The 12900-nt window shown below is 43.8% G+C and overlaps 1 protein-coding gene across 11 annotated transcripts in view; it reads left to right on the top strand.

Annotated features, from left to right (window-relative positions):
• Window positions 1–8: 8 nt before the first annotated feature.
• Window positions 9–12900, top strand: part of DEPDC5 (DEP domain containing 5, GATOR1 subcomplex subunit) — a 58739-nt gene continuing 45847 nt past the window's right edge. For all 11 annotated transcript variants that reach the window (XR_010792838.1, XR_010792839.1, XM_066603598.1 and 8 more), the window contains exons 1-9: window positions 9–88; window positions 172–242; window positions 5245–5332; window positions 5657–5703; window positions 5792–5877; window positions 6259–6342; window positions 8667–8716; window positions 11940–12009; window positions 12474–12552. Coding sequence is in view for 9 of the 11 variants with exons in the window: in XM_066603598.1 (XP_066459695.1) it covers window positions 185–242; window positions 5245–5332; window positions 5657–5703; window positions 5792–5877; window positions 6259–6342; window positions 8667–8716; window positions 11940–12009; window positions 12474–12552 (562 nt within the window). In the remaining 2 variants the exon portion in view is untranslated. The remainder of the gene's footprint in view (window positions 89–171; window positions 243–5244; window positions 5333–5656; window positions 5704–5791; window positions 5878–6258; window positions 6343–8666; window positions 8717–11939; window positions 12010–12473; window positions 12553–12900) is intronic.

The raw sequence follows: 12900 nt of genomic DNA, 5'->3' as shown, positions 1-12900 counted from the left end.
CCGTGACGTCACCTCCGGGAGAGAGTCACGTGATAGCTTTAAAGTGCTCCCCGGGGCTCCGCCGCTGTGTCTTGTGTGTACCGGGCAGGTAACGGGTCAGCCCGCCCCCTAGCAGTGGTCTGCGCCGTAGAGCCGGCAGTGACCGCTGTCCCCTCTTACTTGTCCCTGCAGGTCGGAGTCCAACATGAGGACCAACAGAGTGTACAAGCTGGTGATCCACAAGAAGGGCTTCGGGGGCAGCGGTGAGAACTGATGGGGCTGGTCTGGGGGTCGTCACACATCATCCTCCCCAGGGTCAGGACTGCTAACCCGCAGAGATCAGGGTTGTAGATTGGGGGTGCAGTAAAGGGCATCTGCCACCTACTTCTGGTCCTACCAGCTAAGCTTATGCGATGACAGTAGGTGACCGCTGAGTCCGGGGGTGAAAGTGCTTCTTACCTCCCCTGCTGTTCCCCCAGTGTGAGTGCTGGAAGCCACCGCTGCAGTGCATTGAGCGGCGCTGCTAAGTAGCCCATTATAGAACTAGAACAGGCGGACCACCTAGCAGCACCGCTCAGTGGCACAAGTGGGTAAGTATAACCCTAACATCCCTGCGCTCAAAGGGTCACCTACTGTCAGCACAGAACAGGCGGACTGCCTAGCACACCGCATAATGCATTCAGTGACACAAACTGGGGGTAAGTATAACCCTAACATTCCTGGACTCAAAGGGTCACCTACTGTAAGCACAGTACAGGCGGACTACCTAGCAGCATCGCTCAATGCATTCAGCAGTGGCTTCCATTCCTCAAACCAGGGGAATCATGTGGGAAGTAAATATAAGGCCTCATGTCCACGGGCGGGTCGAATCCCGCATATGGGAGCCTGCAGCAGAATGTGACCCTGTCCGCGGCCGAGGGCACTACTTATCTCACCGTGTCATCTTTTTTCTCTACTGCAGATGTGTGCGGAAGTGCCGTCCGTCGCACGTGCGCAGTAGAGGTGGTGCTTTTTTCCCCCAAACTCCTCCTTTCCCGCAGAATCCACGGCCCATCAGCAATGTCAACTGCAGACTGGCCACAGGTTGGATGGCTTCCATTGACTTCAACGGAAGCCATCCATGCGGGAACCGCACTGAAATGGAGCATGCTGCAATTTTATTTTTGCATCCAAAGGTCCGCGAATCAAATCCACATGCTTTAATTCATGTGCGGACGCCCATGTTTCCCTATGGGCGGTTTGAACTGCGGATCATCCGTGCAGGTGCCCCATGTGGATTCCGCAATTCGGATCCACCCGTCGCCATTGGGCCTAACACATCCCCAGACTCACTGGGTCACTTACTTATAGACCATAGGCCCCATGTCCAGCAGGCATGCGCAGAGACTCCCAGCGCCCCCCCTGTACCAGCCTGTGTCTTCTTTTTTCTGTACTGTGGATGTGTGCGGAAGTGCTGGCTGCTGCACTATTGGTCATGTGCAGTACAGTTTTTTTTTTTAACTCCTACTTTCCCGCACCAATCTGTGGGCGATCTGTAATGACAATTGCGGACGGGCCACGGATCAGACTTCAATGGAAGCCGTCATGCGGGAATTGCAGTGAACTGGAGGATGGTGCAATTTTTCATCCACATGGGAAAGTCACAATTGATTTCCGGTTGTGTGCATGAAAAATCATCAAAAAGCATGTTATGGAGGGTTATTGTTGTGGAACCCGGAGTGGAATGTCACACTCGCGCAGGTCTGCTGCACGGGCGCCACGCACTCGCGCAGGTCTGCTGCACGGGCGCCACGCACTCGCGCAGCTCTGCTGCACGGGCGCCACGCACTCGCGCAGCTCTGCTGCACGGGCGCCACACACTTGCACGTCACACTGAGACACAGCTCTGCTACACGCACGTCACTGACACAGCTCTGCTACACACACGTCACACTGACACACACCTCTGTTACACGCACAGCTCTGCTACATGCCTACGCGCATCCCGCACAGCTCTGCTGCTGCACGCGCGTTGAATACACAGCTCTGCTACATGCCTACATGCATGTCGCACACACATAGAGTTCTGCTACACGCACGTCACACACACAGCTCTGCTACATGCCTAAATACCTACACGCACGTCTCACACACACACAGCTCTGCTACACGAGCGTCACACAGACACACAGCTCTGCTACATGCCTACATGCACGTCACACACACATACAGCTCTGCTACATGCATGCCACACACACATAGAGCTCTGCTACACGCACGTCACACACATACACAGCTCTGCTACATGCCTAAATACCTACACGTAAGTCTCACCCCCACACACAGCGTTGCTACACGCATGTCACAGACACACAGCTCTGCTACGCACATTTTTCATCCCATACAGCAAGGATCACAACCAGCACAGCAGAGTCCTGCACACTGATCACCCCCTGGTCATGTGACACCGGATTCCTTCCACACAGGTGACTGATCACATGACAATGGCATCATTAGAGGAGCCGTGAGCACAAGGCTGTTGTCCGGCTCTGCAGGTTTTTAATAACGCAAAGGACCTGTGATGACGTCACTGTCATGTGATCAGGGGCGGAGGTTAGAGCCCCGGTGACTGATCCTATGACGGTGACATCTTCACATGTAACTCACATACTCACTTACTTACAGACAGGTGGCCGTCAATATTCTGTAGCAACTAAGGCCGTGGGCCTTTTTGTAAGGGATTTAGTCCGCCCATAATCTGCACAGGCCTGAAGGACCTGTGGTGACATAACCATCATGTGATCAGGGGCAAAGCATGTAACTCGCTCACGAACACAGAGCCTAAGTGACTGATCACATGACTGTGACATCTTCACAGTTCCTGTAAGCACATGGCTGCTGTCAGGCTCTGCCTGTTTTGTGTTTTAGGAACTTTGATGATGGCACAGTCATGTGATCAGTAGCAGAGCAGCTAACTCACTCACGGACAGACAGGTGGTCGTTAGTAATTTAATGGGAGATTCGATGCGGGAGCAGGCAGTAAGATAGAAGATGTCGCGATTTGTTTCCCCCCATAGCATCACATCGCGCTGCCATGTGGGAAAATATCGCTCATGCGTATGACCCCATTCAAAAGAATGGGGTTCATATTTGTATGTTTCGCAATGCACAAATTTTGCGCAATTTTATTGCCCACATGAAGCCGGATAGTTAGAAAGTCTCCAACTATTTGACTCATACGACGTTACAGCCGTGGTAAATAAGCAGGAAAGAGGAAAAATTGAAGGAGTCTATCGCATTTAGCAGTCATGCTATGAAAGTCAGATTGGTGGTGTTGAGCAATAGGGTGCCCTGCTGAACTCGGGAAGTAAAGGACCCTGACCCCAACCCACTTAGATTGTGTGCACAGTCATTAGTATTGGCGTGAGTTGTCTGACTTGTTTGTAATAAAAGTTAGTTATAGCACGAACGCCTCCTTAATTCGTAGCAAAATTGCTGTGGGCATTCTGCTGGAAATCTAGAGGTGTCCAGTCCAGACCTAAATGGTGCCGGTCTGGCCACGTTTTAAATTGTGGATCAGTTGTAGAATTTAACCCTTATATTTCAAAGGTTGAATTCTGCAGAATAAATCTGCAGCATAAATAAATGTGGAAAATGTCTGCACCCTGTGAAGATTTCTGAACTCTCCTCCACTTGGCTTGTTCTAGAAATGCTGCCAAATTTCTGCAGCATTTACTGTCCGTGTGAAGCTGGTGCAGTACGGATCAACACCAGACTGACCGGAATAGGACATGCAGCTATCCTCCCACCGCTGTGCATAGAGTATATAGCCACATAAGCTCTAATGGGTCCATGTGCTATATGGATAGAAAATGCGCCTTTCTGGATGGGCCTTTAGGCTGTCCTAACATGATTATGATACATTTTCTTTTAAAGTCAAAATCTGTAGGGAATTCAAAAGAGCATTACCTGTCCTTTGTACTTTCTGTCTTTATATGATCCACAACTGATTTTCGTTTGAAAAACTGCATAAAAGAAGCTGAACATGTAGCACACCTTATGGGTGCTTTCACACGGGCAGCAGCGCCGGCCCCATTGAAAGCAATGGGAGAAACTCTGCGATCCTTTGCTGCGGCTGTCACAGTCACGTTGGAGGATCCCTGAGCGTTGAAAATTTGGGTTTCACGAAATGATATGTCCCCAGACAGGAATACATGGAGCAACTGAGGATTGAAAACTGCTGCCCATAACAACCAATCACAGCACAGCTTTTATTTTACCTCAGCAGTATAATATATAGCAACCAATCATAGCACAGCTTTCATTTGACCTCAGCAGAATAACAAAATAAAGCTGAGCTATGATTGGTTTGCTAATGGCAAGAAAAAATGCACAATTTTACTCAAATCGGACCAGAACTGGGGATTTGTATACGACACAAACTAACAAATTTTGTGTTTTAGATATAAGTAGCTTTCATTTTATCTCAGCACTGAGGATTAAAAGCTCTTGCCTATAACAACCAATCACAGCACAGCTTTTATTTTCCCTCAGCAGTATAATATATGGCTAATACATTCACACAGCATTAATCAACATTGGTGTGCTTCCATTTATTTATATACATTCTGATCTCTTTTCTTACTTAAAATGTCACTCTTTGTATTGCAGGCATTCTGTATTGGGTACCTGGGATATATAACGCACAATCTGTTTGTGTTGTATACAAATCCACACTTCTGGCCCGATTTGAGTGAAATCTTGCATGAGCGTTCTTCAGCACCAGGCGACGAATACTGGCGTGATTAAAAATCAGAAACTCGCCAACTTCCCCTGTAATTTACTTTGCCAACAGCAACCAATCACAGCTCAGCTTTCGTTTTTCTTATACTTCAGAGGTAAAATAAAAGCTGCTCTGTGATTGGTTGCTATGGGCAACAGCTTTTTATTTTGGACAGCTTCCATAACAGTGCGGTGTCGGGCTCATTGTTGTGACTCACTTTGTATATTCCAGGACTGCTAGTCATAAAATCGCCGTGCAACGCAGGGTATATCTTCTAGTATCACGTATATTACTAAATGCGCACATACAAATCCATTGCTTTATCTCAATCGCTTCCTTTATGAGCTGGAGTGGTTCTGATATCACATCATATCTCCACCACCGCCCTACAAGTTCATCACCAGCACATATGTATCAGCATATATTCTGGATATGGTGCAGGAAGCATATACTGTAGTCAAGAAAAAAGCTCTCTATATCTTGTGTTCCGTTTTATTTTACAGACGATGAACTGGTAATAAATCCTAAGATTTTCCCTCATATTAAGCTGGGAGATATAGTAGAGATTGCACATCCCAATGACGAGTACAGGTAAGAAAATATGCAGAAATGTGATAAGAGAATAGATAGTAATGAGATGTGGGGTGTGCTACTGAATAGTGTTTGGTTCGAAACCACATTTTATGACCCCTATAAATGATTTCTCTTGTCAAACCATGAAATTCTTGTTTGAAAGCCGTTAATTCCCTCCTCCATTGGGGAGCTGGGTTGTAACGAGGCGGTTGGGTATGCTATATAATAGCGAGCTATGCTATATTCTACATTTTACTTCTAGTTTCCAGGGGTTGATGAATTGGGTGGGCTGATGCAGTTTCTTACTTGCTAAGGTTTTTTTCCTGTTCTCTGTTTCTTCAGTCCTCTTTTACTTCAGGTGAAGTCACTAAAGGAAGATTTGCAGAAAGGTAAGCATCGTTTTCATCTATTTCCCTTATGTCCTTTATATTTTCTCCCTTTTCTGGATTTGTTAGCAGCCATTTGTTCCCCTTCCAGAGACCGTCAGTGTTGATCAGACAGTGGCTCAAGTGTTTCGGCTAAGGGCTTACCAAGATGTCTACGTCAACGTGGTTGATCCAAAGGTAAAATTCTGGGTCAGAACATGGAGAATGTAATTGGTAGTATTCAGTGGATTGATGATTCTATTGCTGGTGTTTAGTACATAATGGAACATATTTATTTTCATCCATAAGTGTATGTTTACATGTGAATAGATTTCTAATTTTACCACTACTGAATTGTGTGCGGGAAGTCCGCAGTGTGTTACATTAACAGAAAAGTGGATTTTAAGAAATCTCATCTATAGCTTGCAGAGCTTCACTGCGTATTTCATCCCACTTAATGGGTGAGGTGCAGTCTGCAGCCAATACACATAGAACACATGTAGATTTTGCCTTAGTGAAAGCCACTGTACCGTTTATTGATTTTATTTGTCTTTTTTTTTAACATGCTTGTTATTTTAGGATGTGACACTTGACCTAGTGGAGCTAACCTTTAAAGATCAATACATAGGACGTGGAGACATGTGGAGGCTGAAGAAGAGTTTAGTAAGTTGTGGAAGTAAACAGATTGTAACAGTGTTGAAACTTGTGTGATTGTGTTAATATAAATTTGTTGAAGGGGTTTCCCCACAAATAACAATTAATAAGTGTGTGATCGTTCAGGGGCCTCACAGCTGGGATCTGCACTGATGGGTAAAACGGGGGTCCCAAGCCTCACTACGTGACCACAGTAAGTAGGAGTTTGAATGGAGTAGTGATGGAGCATGTGCGCTGCCCTCCATTCATCTTAAGGGTGACAGCTTTGTACGGCACTCAGTTGTTTCCATCTGTCCCACTATGGTCATGCACTGAGGAGGATAGGGGAGCCTAAAACTTCTGTTCCAGTGATCGGTGGGGGTCCCTCATCTTTCACACAATTTTCACTAAGGCCGCCTGTCCACGGGCGGTGCGATATACCGCCGGGGAGCACTTTGTCATTGTGATTTTCCACGATGAACCTATCTTTAAAGTTCATCATGGAGAATCGCGGCATGCCGCGATTTTTAGACGCGAGCGGAAAATCCTGCACTTTCTATAGTTATCCTATGGAAAGCGTTTTCTGCGTTACCCACATGCGGATTTTCGCCATGGATAAAGCAATCAAATATCGCCCATGGATAGGAGGACTTATCCTGTGGATACGTGATAAAGGTCTTTTGTAGGAAAAAGTCTTTAAACGATGTCTAGAGATTATATGCACAACCTGTGGCCTACGATGCCTTTCTGTGTGGCCCTCAAAAGTAAAGATGGCAACAATTCATATCGCTCACATATTAGTGCAATCTGACAACATGGCCCTCAGACCAAAAATTATTGTGCACCCTCTTCTATTCAGTATAGCTTTTACTGCTCAATCATTTCTTTGTAGCTTTCTTCTGTGTCTACTTTAGATGGTTCATAAGTTTATAGTGTACCTGCAGTTATGTGAAGAAATGCTGAATATTGTAATTGACTTCAAGATGATGATGTTTATTAATAGTTCTCTTATGTCCATTTAGCTTCTTTCTTCTCACAATGTGGCATAGCATAATTGTCCGTTGGCCACTTAGCTGCTCTTCATGGCCTGCTGCCGCCTACCTTTTAAAGGCTTAGTGCACCAAATTCAGATAGTGGTCAGTCTGTGGTTGATGAGTACTTACACGTGGGACTCTTCTCTTTGCTTGAGCAATAAATTATTTTGTATGAATTTCGACCACCCTGACTCTAGATCCATTTAGGCGCAAAAATGATCGCTCAAAAATCACTCAAACGACAGTTTGAGCGATTATTTTGCATAAACTACTAAGTAGCTACTCAGCTACTTAGTAGCTTATTAGCGTGCAAATGAAGCATTTTGCTGAATGCAGATAACAGCTGGAGGTCTATTATCTGCATTCAGCTCCATTGTTCTCCAGGGGGATAGCTGCAGAAAGAATGCTATCAGTGCTACCTGTGGATAACTCAGCATGTGGTCCTGATAAGCAGGAACAATGGTTTTCAAGCTGGCTTGAACTCAGTGATAAAAGAATAGTGCACGATGGGTGCGCGTTTAGATGCAGCGATTATCGCTCAAAAGATGCCTTTTGAGCGCTAATCATTGTGTGTAAATGGGCCTTTACACATGACTAGGTCTCCGTCTCTTAGTAGTACTCTATGAATCTTCAACCTGTCTTCCTGTCACTTGTTGATAACAGTGGCTATGCAGGATTAAAGACCATGAAAGTCCATTTCTCCATGAGAAGATTTAGGATGGAAAACGGTCCCTTAAACTCAGCTCACTAGTTTAGCCTCCACCAAATCTATTAGTAGTCTACAGGCTCTACTACTTGGATATCTTGTGGACAGTCTGTTGAGTCCATATCAACAAACTCCTGCTTCAGCACTCATATACACGTAATACCTGCATAAAAATGCATAACTCTTTTATACTAATCGCATAAAAAAGCAAGGTTCTGGGCACACAATTTGATCAAATTTGTGTGTGTCTATTGCCACATAAAGGCAAGCTTTAATGGATGGGATCCTAGCTCTACAGACATCTCTCTATGGGCTAAAGCCTCCACATGAATGGGAAAGCTGGATACCAGGCTTACATACTATAATTGTGCTCTAAGAACCTTGTATTTTTATGTGGCTAGTATAAACATTTATGGATTTTTATGCAGATATTGAGTATGAAGTATGTGTTACTGTATTTTGTTGCAGCCATGGCTTATTGTACACATTCACACTGAATTTATTTGTTGAATGTGCAGACTTTTTTTTTTTATTGTGTGTAGAGTCCACATTGACTACTTTACTTTGTTTACATGCTAATGTCATTCTATATACTGCCTATCTGTACCTTGTAGGTTAGCTCTTGCGCATACATTACCCAGAAAGTGGAATTTGCTGGAATCAGGTTGGTAAACATTATTGTACTGAACATATTAATCCTTTTTGGGGTTGTTTTGGGCCTTCATGCCTAGAGCTGAATTTTAGAATATTTTATTCTAAAGGCTGGTTTACACGTTCCGATGATCGCTTGAAGATTGCTCAAACGACGCTTAAAGCAATCATTTTGCATAAACTGTTAAGTAGCTACTCAGCTACTTAATAGCAATTAAGTGTGCAAATGAAGCTTCAGCTGAATGCAGTTAATAGCCTGAGGGCTATTATCTGTGCTCAGATCCTTTGTTCTCCATGGTAAACAATGCTATCAGCACTACCTGTGGAGAACTGCTGATAAGGCTGAAGGACGATTTTTAGGTTGGACAGAATTGAACGATAAGCTAGCAGTGCCCGAAAAGCGCACGTTGGGCGTGCATTTAGACACGCCGATGATCGCTAAAACAATCGCCGATTAGCATTTCTTTTTTTTTTTTTTGTAAAGCGATCATCGGTTGGTGTAAATGGGCCTTAAAGGTGAATTTTTTTTATTTTTGGGACTCCCATTGTCTCAATTTACAACCGATATCTTTTTATTTTATAGTTCTTATAAAACAAGAAACAAAATTTGTTATCCTCACATTTTATCTTAAGGCTGGGTTCACATCTGCGTTACATATTCCATTTAGAGTCTCCGACACAGATCTGGCATAAAATCCCTGATGAAATGGCTCCGCATGTTGCACTATTTTGTCAACAAAAATACAGGTTGGAATGTCGGAAGCCCTATAGACCCCATTATAGTCAATGGGATCCGTTCAGTCCCGATATGTGCCAGATCTGGTGGTTCCAATATTCTCTGTTAGCTCAAAAGATGAAGCCGAACAACATAAATTGACTGAAACTACTGGCACGTATTAATGTGTTCCCCTACGCAATTGATACAATCAATGATATTTACTATTGAAGTGACTCTCCCAATTGTCCAGTGCACGGTGAAATACTTGTATATTGTTCAACGCATGACATTGCTATAGTGGAGAGAACAAAGACCCCCATTATAGTTTTACATGTATCTTCTTTCATTTGCTTAAGGGCTTAGTCACATGGGTGATTTTTTTTTTTTTAATTATTTTTTTAACATCACAGTTTGAAACTTATAGACCTAGGACTCATTAAAGTCCTCCTGCCACAATGCATCTTGCAGTGTCGTCAGGGACGTGCAGGAGTGTATTGTCATTGATCAGAGTGTATAGTAATGGGCTAATTGCAGGACAATTAGGGTCTGTTTACACCAAACGATTTCTTGTTTGAACGAGCGAATGACCTCAGAGTTTGTTCATGCAGGCAGATACATCGTTGGCTCAAACAAGAAATCCTTCACATTCACTGTATAAGTGAATGAGAACACAACAGGACGGTTGGTATATAAACTGAACAATTACACTGGGGAACAAAAAAAAATTTTTTTCTATGGTGCCTGGAATTTTAAACCCTATTCTGGGTATTTTTGTGCTGCTGGTTCCGAAAATACCATCCATTTTGTTCTAGGAGCTCTAGTTTATGAGATATTGCTGATTTCATTATCTATTCTTGTTACCGGTACTTTATTTTCCTACCAGCATTTGCTTACTGTTAGTACATATGGTACATATTTCCACCACTGCACAGCAAACTTGGTTCGATGAAACAATTTGTAAAGACATTGATGAGAAATAGAATATGTTTGGGCTAAAATGTAGAAAATTTCCTGCGATGAGTATGGAGGAGCTAAAAGCAGGTAAATTTGATGATGCCACATGTAAGACCAGCATTTCCAAGATTCAGTGGACAACCTTGATGCGCATGCGCAGTCCTTGTTTTGTATGGATGTAAAGCATTTATTTGGGAACTATAAGGCTATAAACTACGGTGAACTTGTGGAGAATATTATCCCTTCTTTTTCTGAACACTTGGCTGTAACATGAGCATAAAATTACATGACCTGCAGTCCTTTTGGATCGATTTCCAGATTGTCTTGGTGATGTAAGTAATGAAAAGGGTGAGCGATCTCACCAGGAAATAAGGACCGTGGAAGAACAGTACTGGGGACGATGGGATATGCATATGATGGCGGAGTACTGTTATCGAGAGTGAATGTCCAAAAACATCTCATCACAGGAAATCATAGAAATATAGTTTCAGCGACATTTTTCAATGAAGAAACTTTTGCTTTGTTCATGTCCTGGGCTTCTTGGGATTTACCTTGCCCTCAGATTTCTATTGGCAGTCATTACATATACAATACAATATGTATACATTTATATGAACATATGTCAAATCTTGATAAGCAGACCTGATGGAGAAAAACTAATGTCATTTTCAGAATCAATGACCCCCGAAAAGTTCTAACATCTCAGTCACCAAAAATTGTGTTCCCCAGTGTTAGGCCGCCTGCACACGGGCGGAAATCCCGCAGCGGGATTTCCCGCGTGATTTCCGCCACTGAAAGCCTGCATACGAGTGCATTAGAATACGCACTCCTATGCAGACGGCCGCGGTTTGGCCGCGGGAAATCTCGCGTGGCAAACAAACCGCGGCATGTCCTATTTTTGTGCGGGGCTCGCAGAGCCTCGCACAAAAACGTCACTCACCCGGCAGCCGGCTCCGGTCTGCGCATGCGCCGGGTGCCCGGCAGCTGGCACATGAAAGAGCCGGGTCCGCCGGGCGCGGGTGAGTACGCTCTCGTCTCTGCAGGCGCTCGGGTCGGGTCCCGCGGCGAGAATTCTCGCCGCTGGATCCGACCCGCTCGTCTGCAGGCGGCCTTAGTGATTAGTTATTTTTGCCAGCAGCTGTGACTTACGGCCAATATGTTCCTACTAGGATTAAAAATGTTTTCTTTATTTTTGGAAGTCAGATTCGGAGGTCCTTTAGTTGTACATGGAGCATCAAGTATGTCACAGGTGTTGTAATGTTTGGGTCTTTGAAGAGCAGTATGTTAATTATTAGCGTAATGCTAGCATGGGAAGGAGTTGAGACAAGTTCCGGGGAACAGAATTCTAATCTAATGCAATACAAATGTTTAGTGAATGGTGGTGTATGATCTTCTATTTACATCTGCTCAGATTTAGCAAAATGAAGGGAAATAATGCTTTGTTTGGACACCGTTATCCTCTTAAGTTGATGTAGAGCCTCATCTGATCAGTGTATCCTAAATATTCTTATTGGTACTGTTTGACACAGATGCAATTTTAGGTGTTGTGTATTCTGCCTTGTAGAGCCCAAGCGGGCGAGTTATGGGTGAAGAGTGAGAAAGTCACCTGTGGATACATCAGTGAGGACACCCGGGTATGGATCTGTCCTTTTCTGTATTTCTCTACTTCTTTTCTTCCAATCATTTGATGTAACCAATAGTGTTGCTTGTCGTGCATTACCAGACAGTAAAATCAGTCAGATTTTTGCTAAATCTCCTTGGGTCATGTCATTCCAATTTCTGTTAGCGTTATGCCTAAAGCAGAAAAGATAGATGTGCTGGGGTTAGCACTACTTCCTTGCAGTGCTGGAGTTTTAGGTTTGAACCTGACCTTGGCGGGGATTTGAACCTGGGACCCTACCACTGCAGGTTTACTAATGCCACCACCTCCAGGGGTGTTCAAGAAACCTTTTGGAGGCCAAATTAGAACTCTAGTTTTTACACCCCATGGAAGGCGTAATCGGGAGTCTTGATTCACAATTACTTTTTCAAATTGTTTCAATAATCTCTCACGCTAGTAACTAATTCATCCTTCCCAAATCCAATCCATCTTTTGCAGGTAGTGTTTCGTTCCACCTCTGCCATGGTCTACATATTCATACAGATGAGCTGCGAGATGTGGGACTTTGATATCTATGGTATGAAGAGTTCTTTAAACATGTACCAAACATTCGAACAGTACTTTGTTGCATCCATACGTCCTTTGCATTTTTTACCCTAATTTTGCCTTTATGCCCATTCACTTTAGTAAAGCACTTTTAGCGTCATGTGAAAAAGTGTATCTCATAAAGATCATTCTTCTTTAATCTGTTTTTGTTGTCATGTCTGAATAAAATATGACTAATGAGCTACGAAAGCTGCCTGTTCTCCTTCCTAGTGTCAGTTAACTTATGTTTGTACATCTTGTTTTTTTGCTTTAGAACATACTGTATATCATAACTTGCATCCTTTTCCTGTAGATTCAGTATCTGTAGTGTATTATCTTT

Source organism: Eleutherodactylus coqui, chromosome 5 (assembly GCF_035609145.1).
Source record: "Eleutherodactylus coqui strain aEleCoq1 chromosome 5, aEleCoq1.hap1, whole genome shotgun sequence".
NCBI classification, from domain to species: domain Eukaryota; kingdom Metazoa; phylum Chordata; class Amphibia; order Anura; family Eleutherodactylidae; genus Eleutherodactylus; species Eleutherodactylus coqui.
The sequence above is the reverse complement of the archived record's forward strand: the minus strand, read 5'-3'. Positions and strand labels throughout refer to the sequence as shown.